The following is an 18,789-nucleotide window of genomic DNA, read 5'->3' as shown; positions in this document are numbered from 1 at the left end:
GAGTCTCTAGAGCACTTCTATAAATCTAATTGGCATATTAGTGAAAATAATGGCAATAAATCAGCAACCGCGAAGAATTCTTCTCATAAAATCTACTGATTTCGCGGAACTGATAACCAGGCTTTGCGAAAACTTTCTCAGTGCTTCCGACACTATTTCATAAATAACAATTTATGCGTTAGTTTACAAGGTTTTCAGTGATAAAGAGCTGTCATATTAGGAAATGATTAATGTATATACATATGTATGTATGATTGCTAAATCAAATCAATGTTCGAATCAAATAATCTCATGTAATATAGTAATCTCATATTTGGGTTTTCCGTGAATTATTTGCATTACTTGTTCATAAAAACAAGATCGACAGAAATGCTGGTCTTGCGAAATAGCTTAATACGTTTACAGTAAAGCCCAGATTAGGTCAGTATTTACCATTATTTATGGGGACTAGACCAAGGTCTAGAAGATTTTTCACTTTACCGGGTGTATTGGTGCTAGTGGAAGGTCTATACTTAATAATATGTTTCCACGACCCAAATTCGACCCAAATATTCGGCATAAGCTGCACCAGAATAATGAAAATCATTATATAGAGTGTATGATGGCTGGTACTACCTGGACCGAAGTCAACCATTTTTGCGAACTAATTTATATACAATTTCACTTAATTTTGATAAGATATCTTACATACTAATCGTCTAATGTCCAAAAGTCTAATTGTAATTTTTTTTTTGACGATTAAATTTTCAGCTGTATTGCTTACATTATCTGTAGCAGGCGCTAGGTTTAGACAAAACCACATCTCATCTTAGTGATCTGAGGTTGTTGAGAGCTTTTATATTTAGGTTAGGGAAACTAAAATTTTCCATTTTTTTCGAAAAAACTTCAAACAATTGATAAAGTGATATCGGTTTAGATTCAAAGTTTTAAGAAGCTTGAAAGAAGCGAATCGAACGAGCAACTGGTATAAATACCGTAGGTATAATGCTGAAGTTCTTATTTTAATAAGCAGTTATACCATTTTGTAGAGGTCTAACCTCTTTTTTATTGATTTTAACTAAATAACATGCGAGCAGAACTTAAACAAAGAGATGAGAAAGATGACGGATCGAATATGGCTATTATACAATATTTATGTTATCATATTAAGCAAAATTGGCATATTATTAGAAGAAACATATTCCCCCTGAATTCCTTCAAAATATATTTTCAGTAAAAAATTTATTAGAAGCACTGAGGATCTTGAAAACTTGTGGACCGATTTCGAAGATTTTTAGAAGGGCGATGCCACTCTTTATTTATTTTTGCAAAGTTCTGTTCCGAGATCTTTACTAGTGCTTACTTTATATATTGTAAATCTATATTGAATCGACTTCAAAGTTCTGGTACATAGGAAGTAGGCGTGATTGTGAACCGATTTGGACTATTTTCACAACATATCATTGGGAAGCTAGGAAGATATTATGAACCGAATTTCATTTAAATTCTTCGAGAAGTTTCGGAGATATAGTTTTTGACCCATAAGTGTGTGGAACCACGCCCATTTAAAATTATGTATACCATGAAGCCCTTCCGTATCTTCTTTACCATGAAACTTAAGGTTTCTGGTGTTTTCCATTGCTGAGTTAAAGTATTATTAGTAGTTTTAAACATAATTTTAGTATGTGAAGTAGGCGTGGTTATAATCCGACTTCCTCCATTTTCGTACTGTATAAGGTAGTACCTAAAAGAAACGACTGAAGAGAGTTTGGTTCATATAGCTTTAGAAGTTTACAAGATATGTACAAAGTACCTATTAAGGGGCGGGGCCACGCCCACTTCCCAAAAAAATTACATCCGGATATGCCCCTTTCTAGTGCGATCCTTTGCACGAAAATTTATATATTTTTATTTTATTTTATAGCTTTATTTAAGGCTTAGTTATGGCACTTTAGATGTTATCGGACGGACAGACATCCGGATTTCAACTCCACTCGTCATGTTGATCATTTATATATTATATTTCATTGAGACAACAGATAAGTCTGATTTGAACGATTATTAGACGAACAGTGTTTGTGTAAAGTCTTATTCCGATATCTTCAATAGTTATTAGGGGTATTGTTGATAGATGCAGTTCAATATTATAAATATTCTATGGAAAGTAATAACTCGAAGTTCTCCATAACTCGAACTTTCGAAGAGGCAATAGAAGTCAAATTTCATACAAATTACCTTCCATAAATCGAACTTTTCGACAAGGGCATAATACAAAATTTAAATTTTTTTTTATCGAGGTAAAATTTTAGAAGAGTCCCTCTATATCTTATGGAGGCGAGCAAAAAGTATGATATTACACTTATGAATTGCATAAATCCTGTAACAAAGGCATGGAATACAAAAGTCAAGAGACAAACAATAGCAAACTGCAACAGAAAAAAATCAGAATACATGTTTTAACATATGACAATAAAACGTTTTGCGAATTAAATAAATAAAGTAGGGTATAAATATATTTTACTCCTTTTTGAAAAATTATATTTCCTACTGAAAATTCCATAACTCGAAGTCTCTCTAACTCCAAGTTTTTTTGTGGAATATGGTGATTCGAGTTAGAGAAGTTCCACTGTACTATATTATTAAATTATTATTTCAAATATTATGAATATTATATGGGTTTAAGAAATTATATATATAAAATTATGAATTTAAGTACAGCTACCTTTTTTTCATTCTGGTAACAGAAATAATTTATGTTTCTCCTCTTTTGGTGCCTACCACCAATGATCGCTTATCAGAACAGATGATTTTATAAGTACAGTGTTAGTAGGAGTTGTCATACTTTCCCACAACAATCGCGTATATTTCATTGAAGTATGTATTTATGTATATATGCCATATATTACATGCTACAGTTACTGTTATGCACCTATAAGGGAAATAGCCTTATAAGAAACAACAGGTTGGTTGTGTAATTTTCTTTCGGAAGCTACAAAATTGCACTGAAGTACATAAGTACATACATACTTAGGCACTGAAAGACTCATTATTATATATGTACTATATATGTACCTATATATATATATGTATCGTATGTGCGCCGCCTTTCTCCAACGCATTCGGAATTTCGGAATTACCGACCTAGAATCTCAATAAGTCCTAAAATTGCCCTATTGTGTTTCATCATCATCATCAACAGCGCACTGCTACAACTACAAAACCCAACAACAACAACAAAGCAACCTCTGTATATAAAAAGAATTGCAAGCAAAGAATGCAGTTGATTTTTGCTCATTGCTGCCGCAAATCAGCTTGTTGCAATCTTCGCAATCTTTGCAATTTACAATGTTAATTGCTGTCGCGCACTTTGCTGCACTTTCCAACTGCCCGACACCGCTTAGCACTACACTGCACTGCAGTGAACTACACGGCGGGCGTTCATCATCAGTTGCATTCGTCGCCGTGCGTCCTCATCATTCACAGCACCGTCAACCGGAATTTCATGCCGTTGTCGTTCGCCTGAGTGTCTACAGCAATTACGGCTGTGCGTTGTGGCCCCGTTTCGGTGGCAGAGTATGGTAAAAGAGTCGGGGTATTAAGCGTTGAGCACTGCCAGCAGCAGCAGCAGCAGCAAAAGTGAAACCAAGTAAAATGTCCAGTCGGCAAGTTGTTTCATATAATCACAAACACGCACATACACACATACATTACATACACACTCTATATATTTAAAGGCATATATATATATACGTGTGTGTGTGTTGCCAGCAAATTGTTGCTGTGGGTCCATGTTTAACACAGCTGATTGCATCCTATTATGCGTTACATCAGCCTGCAACATAGAATTTACTTGATTCTAGGTGATATTTAAGGACTTGCTATACTGATTATTATCAAACTTGTTTTGCCTACCAGTCAACCAGTCAAATTGCAGTGCAATAGGCGGCGCCAAAATGATTGAGCAAGACTAAGGTGCTACAATTAACTACTTGGACTAATGACTTGCATGAATATGCACAGGTACATATGTATGTATGCATGTATGTAAGCTGAGTGGTTTGAATACTATATGAGAGTGTGTGTATATGTATTTAAGTGCATTACATTTACAGGGTGTTCCAAAAATTACATTCGTGGAACTACAGTGTTGAGAAAAAATGTAGTGAGTTATATACTTTCGTTATATACTTTCGAGTGGTAACTGTAACGAGTTAATCAAGGTTTTATATTATTTATACACGTGTTCCCTCGTTCCATAAGAATGTAGGGATTTTAGATGACCACGCCCACAAAATTGCGATAACCGAAAACCTATAAAGTGCTATAAAAAAATTTGGTACATGGGATTACGCTGGAGAGAGCCATATTTGTAAGAAGGTTTTTTGGGAAAGTGGGCGTGGCCCCGCCCCTACTAAGTTTTTTGTATATATCTCATTAACTACTAAAGCTACATATATCAACCAAATTTTCTATAGTCGTTTCCTTTAGCCATTTCATTATGCGGAATGAAAATGGATGAAATCGGATTATAACCACGCCCACCTCCCATACAAAGGTTATGTTGAAATTTACTAAAAAGGTTCTAATTCGGTAAGGAAAAACATCAGAAATACTAAATTTTATAGAAGAAAGCTGCACTCATTTAAAAAAAAACTGAGAATGGGCGTGGTATCGTCCATTTATGGGTCAAAAACCTTATCTTCGAAACTACTCGACCGATTTAAATGAAATTCTGTATGTAATATTTTCTTGATACCCTGATGACACGTGCAAAAAGTGAATGAAATCGGTTCACAACCATGACAGCTTCCCACATAACTCAATTTTGGATTCCATCTGATTCGTTCACTTCATAAGATATACATTAGGAACCAATGAAGATAGCGTAATAAAACTGTAAACAAATACTGTATTTGAGCTTGGACATCCCTTGAGGAAAAATATTCGAAATCGGACTCTAACTTGTCAAGACCCCGTATTTCGAAAATGATGAATTCAGTGCCTAAGTGTAATATATATAATAAAATATCGGTAAACCTTTCAGATATTTTAATTTAATTCAGAGAGACTCTTTTTTGTTCTAATAAGTATGTCTTTGTACCAAAAATGGTTAAAATCGAGTCATAACATCCATAGCTCCCATATTCCTAAATATAGGTTTTTATTTATGAAATAATTGTCAAAATCGGACTATAACTTTTCAAGACCCCGGTGGTCGAACATGAAGAACTCAGTGCCTAAGGGTAATTTTTCACCAAAAATATCTGCAAATCTTTCAGATATCTTCATTTAATGCAGAGATAATCTTTTTCTTCTAATAGTGTGTCTCCGTAACAAAAAAGATTAAAATCGGGTCATAACATCCTTGGCTCTCATATACCTCATTATAGGTTTTACAAAAATACGGTGGGCTTTATTCTACATATCTCGGTTAATATGTGAGATATCTTAGCAAAATTAGATTATGATTAATAAGATTAGTATAGTATTCAAAATAGTTTACCTTGGTGATGAAAATGAGTGAAATCGGTTCATATATTACGTCAGTCCTCATATACTAACTGTTGGACTTTATGCCGAATATATGGGCCCAATTGTATTTTGTCATAATCGAACGAGTGAAATTTTCGGGTACACCCGGAAACCAGGAAGAAGAAGATAACACACCTTTTTGCGGGTGTAATGCATAGGAAAGGAATCGCAACTATTAGGCGATTGATACATTGTGGGCGAAGTGGTACAATTTGTGTGAACTACTTCACTTTATCAAGACCATAGGGTGATTCAAAGATGATTCAATAGTGAGAGGGATCACAGTCCCGGTGGGCCTTAACTTAACCTACCTACCTACCTAACAGTTTTTTATATATTTTTACTCGCTCGGGGAATTTGATATGAGTTGAGAGTTCTTTTGTCACTCACTTATAAGAAATCTTATAAAATAAACAACACTTTATACAAATTGAGCTGAAATTCACACAATTCGAATAAATACGTACCCTTCATTTTTACAGGGTTCCAGTAACATTTAGGAAAATAAGTTAATTTTCAAATGGCAAAAATTCAAAGACATTTTCTCTGACTGAAGCTGCAAAGTGTGAAAAAGTAATACCACCATATTCTTTAAGTAGCTATCTTCGATCTCCCTAGGCTTACCGAGTAGTGAATCGAACAAACGGCTGGTATAAAATACAGATAAAATTGCAAGCTGTTATAACAGTTGTATCAGATAGCTACAGCCTCATTTGTAGTGAACTCAGCCATATAAATTCATGGTTGTTTGATAACAAAGCCGAGCTCGAAAAAGCGATAAGCGGCGAATCGAAGACTTGGCTTATATTACATACCTCTCTTTTGTACTTAAAAGCATAACCCGAAATACCGCTGACAAATTGCATTACATTACTGAACTTATGTAATGAAGCATGAATCAGCGTATATTTTCTATAAAAAAGTAAATATGTATGCATGTAAAATGTAAAATTTACTCACCAAAATGTTTATTTGTAGCTTTATGCATAATTTTGTCAGCGTATCACTATCAGCGCGTTAATAAAAGCTCATTAAATCAATGAAGTGCCTAATTAAGAGATTTATCGAAAACCATACGTTATAGCATTGTGCCACAGTTGTATGTGTAGCATATTGTTGAAATGTTATGCGTTGAAGAGAAACAAAAATTATAATCAATTTAAGAAGGAAATGATTTTTTATTGATTTTCAATTGGCATTTACTGTTTGCTACTGGTGGCAATGAAGCGCCAATGCTGACTTTATGACTTTCATTTCAGACCTTGTACATGGGGCTACGAAGAAAGTCGAGTAGCGGTTTTTATTTGATAACACATAGCAATTATGTAAGCGACATATATATTTATATGTATAAGTGAAGAAATTCGGTTTTTGTCAATTTTACTTGTGAATTTTTTGAATAAATAATATTTTTTATTACAAATAATTAATTTTAATTTCTTAAATCGTAAGCTATATTCATGACTTTATTTTGCAGCAGTACCTTAATGATGAACCCGCATTAAAACCAGAGGAAATAAATGATATAAAACAGAAAACCTTGGGAACTCCCGATACTGTAAGGAACGAGTTCAATTCATATGTGCAAAATCAAAGTAAGTACAGCATTACAAAGAGTAGAGTTTAAAAATACTAGTTCATTAAAATTATATTATGCATTCTCTGAAGATTCAGTAACACAACACTGTCTGAAAAACCATAATAAAAAAAAAATCATATCATAACATAACCTATTTTTTCATATATATCACATATTTTGGCATTTTTTAGGTCATAAACTGCATTGAACATACTCTTTCCCCAGTATCTATGAAGAACATGCTCCATTCCGTCTGATCTCGAAACATTTCATGGAGCTTAATCGACTATATATTTCCAGTAAAGGCTCCAATATTGATTTGTATAGCATCAGACGTAGCTTTTTTGTTAGTTTTTACCGAAAGTAGTTCAACGGAGTCAAATCATTAAATATAGGTTACCCTCCTGGTTATGATACGGGCATTAAAAGTTCGTCTTAATTACGATTGATTTTCTTGGAAACATTTAGCAACTTAAGGATCAATATTGACTAGTAGAAAAACAAAGTCTCGTGAATCATTTTATACGCTAGCTTTCCTACTAGGTAGCTCCTACTAGATAGTTATGTACCTCATTGCCTTCGGCTTATTGAGCATTTATCAGTTTCGGTTAAATCGTATGCAAACAAATACAAAAAAGACAGCCATTTAAACTTGTAAACTCTACCAAACAACAAGAACAAGGCGCAACTGAGATTCAGTAGCATAAGTGCATGGCAAATATTTGTAGAATTGCCGCTGCTACATGAAACTGGAATGTTATCAGTGTAGACTTTTGCAAAATATGTCATTGTGCCGGTAATGAGTTGCCATTCACCACTAGTTGGCTGTTGGTCGCAATGAAGAGGTTTTGCGAAATAGATATAACGAAAAATCAGCTGACATATCTTTAGTAAATGTCGTGCTTGTCTACTTAAAATCATGTGGTTGCGTTAAGTCAAAATTCGTGGAAACGTATCAGTCAATATTTTCAAGGAAATCCCCTCTTACTTTATAATGATTTCCATAAATATTACATTGGAAATAGGTTATTTGATATTGAGAACACTTATGTATATAGACTATCGAGGTCGGCGCTATGTCAAGTATATTTATACACCTGGTTAGGATCCCAGTTCCAAGGAGGAAAATCATGTGGGACCCTAGAAACTTCTATATAACAAGCGATCTTGCGTTTTATACAGGTATATTCCTTGATTATCTTCTAACCTCAATCTTCGGAAAATAATTTATAAGGAAATACGTCCGTACAAATTTCAATTCTTACTAGCATGGAATCCCTCAGGTCTTGCTTGTAGACTAATTTAGGTGGCTTTATCAATATTTTCTTAAAGGATTAGATGACCGAATAATATATATCTTTCGAGTAACCAAGTGTAAAATGTATAATTGGTATGCAGGATGGTATATTAGTCACTAATACGAATACGAAAAAATACAGAAAATTCAAATTTAATGAGCAATGTTTATTATCATTCGAAAGAACATTATTTGGGATTTATTTTTTAAAGATAAATGTTGAGCGAGGCTATGTCTCAGATGGTCGATCCGTTGAGTCCAATTTTCGATGACTCGTTCGAGCATTTCGACTGGTAACTGGCGAATGACACGGGTGTTCTTTTGCTTCAAGGCCTGAATCGAGGCGATATTGTCCGCATAGACTTTAGACTTTACATATCTCCACAGGAAAACCTCGAACGGTGTGATATCACACGATCTTGGTGGCCAATCGTCCGGCTCAAAACGTGAAATAATGTGCTCACCGAAGTTCTTTCAAAAAATGTATCGATTGATGCGTTGTTTGGGAAGTAGTGCCGTCTTGTTAAACCAAATGTCGCAGAGATCTCGAGCTTCAATTCCAGGCCTCAAATAGTCGGTTATCATGGCGCGATAACAGTCGCCATTGACAGTTACGTTCTCACCAGTATAATTCTACCGGCCACAAAGCACACCAAACCATTGGTTTTCCTGGATAAAATGGCAGCTCTTGAATCTCTTCAGGTTGATCTTCGGCCCAAATGCGGCAATTTTGCTTGTTTACATACCCATTGTGCCAAAAATGGGACTCATCGCTGAAAAGAATTTGGATCGAAAACTTCGGATCTTCTTTAAACTTTTTAAGAGTCCATCGAGCGGCTTCAGTTTTTTGCACAAGCTGTATTTTGTACACTTTTAATTTAAGATCTCGACATAAGATGCGCCAAGTCGTTTCTAACGTCAGTTCGAATTTCTGCAAACGGCGCCGAATCCACTTTTCACGGTCTTCGTGTACACTCTGAACTATGGCTGTTATATTTTTTTCAATGCATGCTGAACGTATTCTATTCGGTCGAATACTATTCAATAATTAATGCTAGGTCTCAACAGTGGTCAATGGTTGGTCAGTGACCAACAACCACAAATTAGCCATTCTTCGATTTGTCGAAAAATATTGATTTTGGGATGACGAGTGGAAAACTTTTGTTTTTACTGGCGAAAAAAATTTCAACTTAGATTGGCCAAAGTATCTCCAAAAATATTGGAGGCACAAGGCGTCGCCAAAGCAGAAATGTAAGCGACGAACGTTTGGTGGCGGATCACTCATGGTTTGGGCTGGGCTAACTAACCGAGAGAAGACTTTGTTTTGTAACAACAAAAATGGACTCTGAATACTACATTAAATTGCTTGATGAAGCATTAATTGATTTCGTACATAAATTTATTGGACAAGATTTCGTTTTCCAGCTAGACAACGCTGCAATTCATCGTTCAAAGAAAACAATGGATTTATTGCTATCTCGGAATATATGTAAATTTTCTCGATTAGCCAGCATTTATTACAACTTTACTTCCGCCGTTTTCCAATAGATGTCTCTAGGGTCAAATACTGGTTGATTAAATCGATTAAATCGTTTTATATCGATCTTGGGCATTTGTGTCAACATTAACCCAAGAAAATATTTGTAGAGATCTGTTTGCATCCCAAGCTTATTCTCAACTGAAAATTTCACTTTTTGAACCGAATTCTCGTCGTTTGCGGGAATGTCTGTAGGGTCAAGCACTGGTCGATTAAATCGTTTTATATCGATCTTGGACATTTGTGTCAACATTAACCCAACAAAATATTTGTAGAGATCTGTTTGCATCCCAAACTTATACTCAACCGAAAATGTCACTTTTTGAGCCGAATTCTCGACAGTTGCGTGAAATTATGCTTTTCTTTTTTAATTCCAAGAAAAGTGCAGCTGAGGCTCATCGACATTTGTAACCGTTCCTACACAAAAATAAACTTAAATTTCCAAAAAAAAAAAAACGACGGAAGCAAAGTTGTAGCCCTAATAAAAAAATATAATTTAATTTCTTTTCAAGAATCTTACTATAACATTCGTTAAATTAAATATTTATTAGAAAAAATAATGAATAACAGCAAAATTATAAATTTTTCATTCATTATAGAACAAAGCGAGGGTGGCTTTATAAATACTTCGCTGGGTTATTTGCCTTTAAATACTGATATATCGGACAATAGGCAAAGTATGTATCTTGATACCAAAAACTTGCTCCTATTTCTTACAAAATACTATAAAATCAAACTGCGCCTCAACTTCCTTATCCTATTTGCCTTGTTTACATAAACATAATTATTATAAAAATCCAAAAAGTGCCAGTTTCCCACAATTATGTAAATATACATATAATAATATAATAGTCAACACGCCAACGCCAACACCAACAATCTCACGCCACTAACCCAATCAAAATAGTTGAGGAAGTGAGTTACGAGCCGCGCCGCGTATAATTGCCACACAATCGAAGTGTTGTCAGCAATAGCTTATGGGCTCATTAATTAATTAATCTTCATGAAAGGTGTGCAATAAAATCACTCGAACTGCGCGCGCGCTCACTGGTGTTGATTGTTTATTTGCCATTCAGCTGAAATATTTGCTGCTACTACGCGCGCCGCAGCAGCAGCGTCATAATTGTCGCCGTTTAGTCTTCAGCGCATTGCTTTCAATTTGGACAGCGCGTCAATAGCAGCGCAGCGCAGCGGTGTGTGCGCGCTCATCAAACTCGTGTAAATATTGGCGTATTTGCTACTGGTTGAAGCACGTTTGACGGCTTCACATTGAAACACAACAGCTTGTGTTAAATATTTATATTTATTGCTGTGGTTGTGGTTTTCGTTGCACCATCAACGCCCGTTTGTCTGCTACAAACTATAGTCACCAGTTTAACGGTGCGTCGCCTGGTCTCCGCAGCGCATGATAATTATGATGGCAATTGGCCATGACGTCGCCATCACTTTTCTCTCGCTCTCTATACTGGCATTTAATAAAGTCATATGAACATATGAAACGCCTACAGCCAGGTAGAAAGCACTGAAATTGTGCGTTTGTAGCGTTGATGTAGTGTCAACTCCTCCAGTCTAACTACGAAACTGCAGCGCTGCAGTTTGAGAGAAAGTTACTCGAGTACACAGCATGCTCATCCGCAGCAGCTGTTTCGCCGACCGCCGGCGCGTGCGCAACCTATCGATCCGTTCGACGTTTGTGCAATAAAGAGAATTGCCCGACCACCCAAGTGCAGTGGTGGCAATTTACGTCAGTTTGCAACAAGTTGGTCGGTCATAAAATGCGCAAAGAGCGCGCGCGCGTCAATCTACTGGGGCAATGTACATTATTTATGATTGACCACATTGCAGCGGTCGAGCTCAAGCCCGAAGAATGCGCGGCTATTACTGGCTGACGGGCGCGCAATTTTCCGTGTTGTTCGCCTGGGCGGTGGGGGCAAATGCTAATGTTGTTGTATGTACTTGCTGGCTCCGTGTTGCGGCAATAAAAGAATCGATTACACTAAGGTTATTATGCGCTTGTAGTGTAGAGAGAAGGCAAACAGTTTGATTAGCTAATCTTGTGAGATTGATGTAATGTGCCAAGCGATGAAGCTATTGAGTGGAGTCAATAATGTTTGTGTTTGTAAGTGGTATTAATTCTTCCTCGGTCATTATGTATTTTAATTTATATGCTAATTATTATGTTATGCGATTATATAAACTAGGATTATCAATCGAGTGGACTGTAACAACAATTTATTTAATAACAATGAGTTAAGTTTTCCTCTGCCTATTTCTCAAAATATCCATGAAATTTCAGATTTATTTTTGAATCGTGAGCTATTAACTTCCGCGACCTACTTGAGTATTGAGATGTTACCTCCGAAGTCTATCTGTCTAAAACTAGTCTCAAGAGGCGGACTCATTAGATAGTGTTTCCTTGCGATCAACACCATAATTGAGTTGTGGATGCATTCAAAGAATAGTTTGATTTAATGTGGACTCGTTTAATGGATGATATGGATTTGGTATGGCGATATGGATCAAGTCTTTATAAAAAGAGGTTTGACTAGACAGAATATCCATATATATATATAGATGGTAGTTTGTTATTTATAGGAATAGTCAAAGTGTTTATTGACTCTCTGCGGAACGTCAATTGTCTTTTTAAGACACATCGGTTATCATTAGTACGCTTTAAGGCGTCTCTTAGTTCTTAGACGAGTTCTGATTCAAATAAGCTGTATTTGACAGAGTAAGTTTTTTTTTCATGGAATATTCAGGCTTGCTAGAGGCTATTCTATGTGCTGTTCTGACGTTCTTAAGAAATATCCTATCACTATTCAATGTTTTATGTTCTCTCACGTCTTTTAACTTTTCATCTAGATCCTATATGTGCCAAGCAAACAAAAGTTTATAAACGATTGACCGCTTCTGTAATGTTTCAAAAAAGTAGATCATCTCAAAATAACCTAAGCCTCATTTAATGATTTGTATTTAAACTCTTTAAACCCTAAAATTTTCTCTAATGTCTTGAGAAGGAAGGAAGTTAAGTTTATAGGCCTAAACTCTTTTGATTAGGTGGGTAGTTTTCACCTTCGGTATGATTACAACCTTAGTCTCTTTCCATGAGCTATTTACCACACTCATTGAAAGAGGCAAGGATAAACTTCAGACATCCTCTAATTAATTTTGGTTTTTTAAAGTAGTACTAAAGACTCATTTCCAGAATATACGATGAATAAAAGACAGATATATGTATCTCGATGAATACCTATTTTCATTTAAACTCTTTCATGATATAAAAAAACATTGACTTAAGAGCTGATCACTTTACATTTTCACTAAGGGCCGCGAAGTAACAACACATAACAGTTCAGTTTATTAAATGAGGATATACAGTTCCTCACGAAATTGATCACGTTTCCGTTGAAAAGCCATTTCTTTTTTCGTTCTGTCTTACATACGCAGTTAAATACAAATCCAACTGAATACTTTTGTTGGTTGGTGTTTAAGGCACCGTTACCAATTTGAATCAAAATAATCGAATCGTTTCGGATCGGATAGGCGCGAGGGGACCTGGAGATGCCAGGGTGGCGAAATATATTAGGTTGTCAAATATCTCCCTTCCACTTTTTGCTCTTTATTCAATGCTTTATAAAAAATGTTACAGTGATCGGATTTTCCAGTAATCTGTTTCCATCTAGACGGCAACTTCATAATACCCCCTCGTAGAAGCCCCCCCTCCTTATTTGCGAAAACTCGGACAGCCACTTTTCACAAGCCTCTTTTGAGTTCGACTTTACACCACCAAGGGCGTCCGCCATGTTTCTGTCCAGGTGGTAATCACTAGACGCTATGTCTTGGCTATATGGTGGATGCGGTAAATCTTCCCATCCGAGCTGCCGTAGCTTCTGACAAGTCATCAACGAAGTGTGTGGTCTGGCGTTGTACTGGTGGAACCCTACACCCTTCCAATTGGCCAATTGTGGACGCTTCTGGTCGATCGCCTGCTTCAAGCGGTTCAGTTGTTCGCAGTATATGGTAGAATTAAGCGTCTGGCCATAGGAGATCTACTCATAGTGGATGATTCCCTTCCAATTCCACCAAACACACAGCAAAACCTTCCTGGCCGTCAATTCCGGCTTGGCCACAGTTTGCGCCGATTCACCGGCCTTCGATCACGAACTTTTTCGCTTGATATTGTCGTATGTTTTCCATTTTTCGTCGCCAGTCACCATCCGCTTCAAAAATGGGTCGAGTTCGTTCCGTTTCAGCAGCATATCGCTGGCGTTGATCCGGTCCAGAAGGTTTTTTTTTGAGGGAGATATTTGCCAACCTAATATTTTCGGACCAAAAAAGGAATGGAAAACCTTTTTCTTTGACTAATTTGAAAGCAGATCGAAATTACTTTGATATCGAGTGAAGCGAGATTGAAGTGTCATTTCCAATGAAGCAATACTTTTTTCGGAGTTAGTCTTTTTGACAGCTGTTACTTGATTTATACTCTGTTTGCTTTGACATCCATTTCAAAATAAACAGACTTACTCCGCAACAACTTTTATTGCTGGCATACGCCCCCAAACAGTTCGACTGGAATTTATGGAATTGAGCGGCGGTCACTTGGCTGAAGTAATTTTTAAAACATAATGGCAATCTCTGTGGCCGTCGCTAGCTACTACTTTTAACCATCTTTCTGGCAGCATGCGTATTCCGTGCAATTGTCGAGAATTCGGCTCAAAAAGTGACATTTTCAGTTGAGAATAAGTTGGGCCTGCAAACAGATCTCTACAAAAATATTTTCTTGGGTTAATGTTAACACAATGTCCAAGATCGATATAAAACGATTTAATCGATTTAATCGACCAGTGCTTGACCCTAGAGACATCTATTGGAAAACGGCGGAAGCAAAGTTGTAGTTGGATCTTGTTTTACATAATACTTTAGAAATAACATTAACCCTCTAACGACCAGATATACGGTTCCTTTTGACCATTGATTTAAATTATTTTGATTGTCTGAAGAAAATTCAACGAAAGCTTTGACTAAGTATAAAGCCTATTTTGCTGCGCATCAACCTAACTAATTTAATGATTTTAGTGTTGGAAAGTGAAAATATTATGGCAAAAATTAAGTGACTCCTGCACTTTCAAGGCAATAAATTGAAGCGCAAATAACATTCTGTGGCAGTCAAAAACTCACATTGTTTGCAATGTGTACATTTGTATGTCGAAATGATGATTTTCAACGAAATTGAAAGGCAAGCCAAAGCAATATTTTTACCATGGCCAATTTGTGCGAAAGTGTTCTTCAACTTTTTACGAGCTAAAATGTATGAAAATAAATTATTTTTTTTTCACTTTTTTTCGTATTTATTTGTATGCATCTATATTTATTTGCACGCATGTGTGCGCACACAGAGCAGATGAAATGAAAATTTCTTTGAAATTCCACATTAATCGATTTCAACGTTAAATATGTTGCGATTTTATGGTTATGCATTTCAATGAGCGTCTGGCGAATTTTATCGACATTTCTGCTGGCGCTAATAAAGTTTCGAGCGAAACACATACACACACGTACATACATTTGCATAAATATTTACAGTGCAAAGATATGTATGTGTGCCTACTATGTAGCCTTTGCAACACTTGTGCTACATGCCACATTTCATTTACATTGCGCGTAGGCGCTTGCAACAAAATACATATGTGTATGTGTGTCAATGTGTGTTTATATGCATGCGCATATTAAACGATGAGCTATAAAATATTTAAGTGCAATGCTACCAACTGCTGCTCTACCATGCCCCGTTGCCATGGCATGCAAAACACTTTGTTCAAATCGTTCACTTAAGCGCCACTGAACTTGAGTCGTCGTCGTCGTTGAGCGTCCTACAGATGAACGCACTCCACAATTGGCACTGGCGGCCAATCGCAATCGCAACTTGTGGGCATGCAACGGTTTATGTACATTTGTGGCATGCAACAACAAACGAATGGTATGTGTGTATGCGCGTGTGTAGAACTTTGCGGACACTAGTTTTCAATTGCTCGGAATTAGCGCTGCAACAAGCAAGTACCAAACAAAGAAGTCAATAATTTGCCCTTGTGGCATGCAGCAACCAGCACTAACGGCAATATACTGATATACTATACGCGCAGCGGCAATAAATAGTCAGACTGTAGCGCGGCTGTGTGCCACAGTTGGCAGACAATTGCAGCAAGTGAGCGAGAAACAAAAACAAAAACAAAAAACGAAAGAAAGTGTAAGAGGCGATAAAAAACGGCACATTTTGTTGCAATGCATGGACACATGCCTGTGTCTGCCCACATACATATATAAATATTACAACTGTACCGCTGTGTATGTGGCATGTCCTCGTGCATGCTGTTGCAGCAAAATTGCCATGTTTGTTGTTGTTCCAGAACCCTGCAGTAAATCAAATTATTTCTCATTCGACAGCAACTACTTCAATTGGCGGCAATGCTCGCCTGCACTTAATCCCAATGAAAATGTTTACAACATGTTTTGACCGTTTAATTGAGGAAATATCGTAAAATGACATAAAAGATATCAGAAGAAAACGACGATCTTTCATCTTCTTTGTTCACTTTCAACGACTAAAAGCTTTGGCCGAAAGCAGCAGAGACAGTTGCTTCTACATTTCAGTCCAAAATCTCACTTTTAAATACCATAAGAGGTAATGTAATTCTCCATTAGGTCTCTTAAAGGCCGCATGAGCTTTCCTTTTCCACTCAGTCACTAGTTGGAACCGCAACTAAACCTTTTAAAGCTTCAGCGTCTGACTTGAGTATGGTTTCCTAAACAATTTAACCCTAGATTTGAATCCAATGAGCTCAGGAATGGATCGCAAAGAGGTCGTTATAAAGCTAGAAGGTAGTTGTCGTTCCTCCTTCATTTGCTTCCACTATTAGTAATTCGAAAAGCTCTATAAATCTCAAATATTGATTCTTTGGTACATTCTAAATTTCATCTCCACGGATTTTTTCGCACCCAAGCTTCTCAAAAATATTGGACCAATGTCATGAGAATTGGCTGAAATAGTCAAATCTACATAGTCTGAATAATTTCTGTTCGGTTAGTATCCGTAGACTCGGCAGAATTTCTAAAACTGGTTCCTTGATATATATTTGCCACTACAACAATCGAAATATGGGTACTTCTAGCTGTTAGACGGAATCATCTGGATTGAATTCGGTCTTACTTCACGCCTAAAACAATCTGCTAGTGATCGAAACTTGGCAGGTCGTCTCCGTTCGACCGTCTATCCATGCAAGCTATGACTTCCGTAAAAATTAAGATATCTTTAATGAAACTTGGTACAAAGCGAACCCTTGAGTTCGCCAAAAGTATATATAGCTACCGAGATGTTTCAACCTCAGTCTTGCGAACGCTGGACAGTCTAGGAGGAAATGACTTCGTGTTTCCACCTCGCCTTCCTCCAGCTAAAGCAGTTTGTGTCCCTTAGGATTCCTAGCCTCATCGCATGTATAACCATTCCGCAGTGTCTAGTGACAGTACTCCCACTATAGCGGCAAAGGTGAACCTTTCTGAGTGCAAGTAGTTCCGCCGACCTCTTATGTGCTACTCTTGGCCCGAAAGGATCTCGTAGGCGAAGGTTTTAGTTGCTAACCAACGTGTGCCAAGCTCGTGAGAAGACCATTAAACCAGTCCATCCGAGAAGACAGACGAGCCCCCGACTCGTCCCCAGCATGTTACTTCATGGGTTAAATTTCAAGAATGTTTTATTGGACGAAATGTTTATTTGGGGTCCCATAACATAATTCTCCGAAGAACAAGATTTTCCGAAAGATTTTTGTTGTGGCGAGCAATTATATTATATGATATGGGAAGTGGGAGACAGAATGACTTATTTTTTAGAGAACCCAAACTATGCTGCCTTTAATCCATTTGTTACTAGTCCGAGGGGCCTGACAACTAGCTTCTAGCAGCGTTTAAAGCAAGCCGCAGCATAATTGAATAAACTTAAATATGCAAAGGTCCGCACAGCTCCATAATAAATACATATGTATGTAAACTTGTGTCGGTTGTGTTGTTAAATAAGTGGACGTGTGGCATGTGGCACATCGTAATTTGAAATGCACACCTCCGCCGCAAACTCAAAAGCTTTACAACAAACATACATATACAAAAAGCCGGAACGCGACGTTTCGCGACGTCGTGACGCATGGCCAGAATATTTTAAGTCTCGATTTCGCTACATTGAAGCATAGAATAAACACTGCAAGCCACAACGGTATGCTATATAACATAGAGTCGGCATAATGTGGTGACTGTGCGAAAGGAACTCACATGCCTACATCTATGTAGACGACGTGTAGTCGCATTCTCGTGCCTCGATAGTTTACCACACCTGGCAAGTCGTAAATTTACGGGATAATAAAGTTGTTATGTGTTGCGGTCATGCCATGATGCCCGCCAATAATCCACTGACACGGTACAATTTCCGCAATGGAGCACTTGCGGCATATCAATACGGTAGCTGCACAAACAGTAGCGGTAGCGGTAGCCACAGCGTTTGTCAGGCTTAGCACATAGAATGGCTGGCTGCTTATCGACACATATCAAATAAATTGTATACAACTCGGTTATAGTACATTGATATTGCTTCGACGAAAAGAGTTTACTTTGACGACAGATGCAACGGAGTTTTTTATTTATCTTTAGTGAGAATGATCCAATTTAGGATCACAGTTCAATTCTATAATTCGTTTCGATCTCACTGAAGGTATATTCATAATATCACATTCATAAAGCCTTCATACCTATTTGCAAATAGCTGAGACAGTCGTTTTCATAAATTTCTCTTGAGTCGAATTCTTCGCCATGGACGGAAACAGTTAG

The 18,789-nt window shown here is 37.0% G+C and overlaps 1 protein-coding gene across 7 annotated transcripts in view; it reads left to right on the top strand.

Annotated features, from left to right (window-relative positions):
* The window catches only part of LOC105216540 (uncharacterized), a 39,229-nt gene that overhangs the window by 11,970 nt on the left and 8,470 nt on the right, over positions 1-18,789 (top strand). For 6 of the 7 annotated variants that reach the window (XM_029043067.2, XM_054227019.1, XM_054227020.1 and 3 more), the window contains exon 3: positions 6,989-7,106. In XM_029043067.2, the coding sequence (XP_028898900.2) occupies positions 6,989-7,106 (118 nt within the window). The remainder of the gene's footprint in view (positions 1-6,988; positions 7,107-18,789) is intronic. The other variant, XM_054227022.1, reaches the window with a different exon arrangement.

This window comes from Zeugodacus cucurbitae, chromosome 3 (genome assembly GCF_028554725.1).
Source record: "Zeugodacus cucurbitae isolate PBARC_wt_2022May chromosome 3, idZeuCucr1.2, whole genome shotgun sequence".
NCBI classification, from domain to species: domain Eukaryota; kingdom Metazoa; phylum Arthropoda; class Insecta; order Diptera; family Tephritidae; genus Zeugodacus; species Zeugodacus cucurbitae.
Note: the sequence above shows the minus strand (reverse complement) of the source record. Positions and strands in the feature narration are given on the sequence as shown.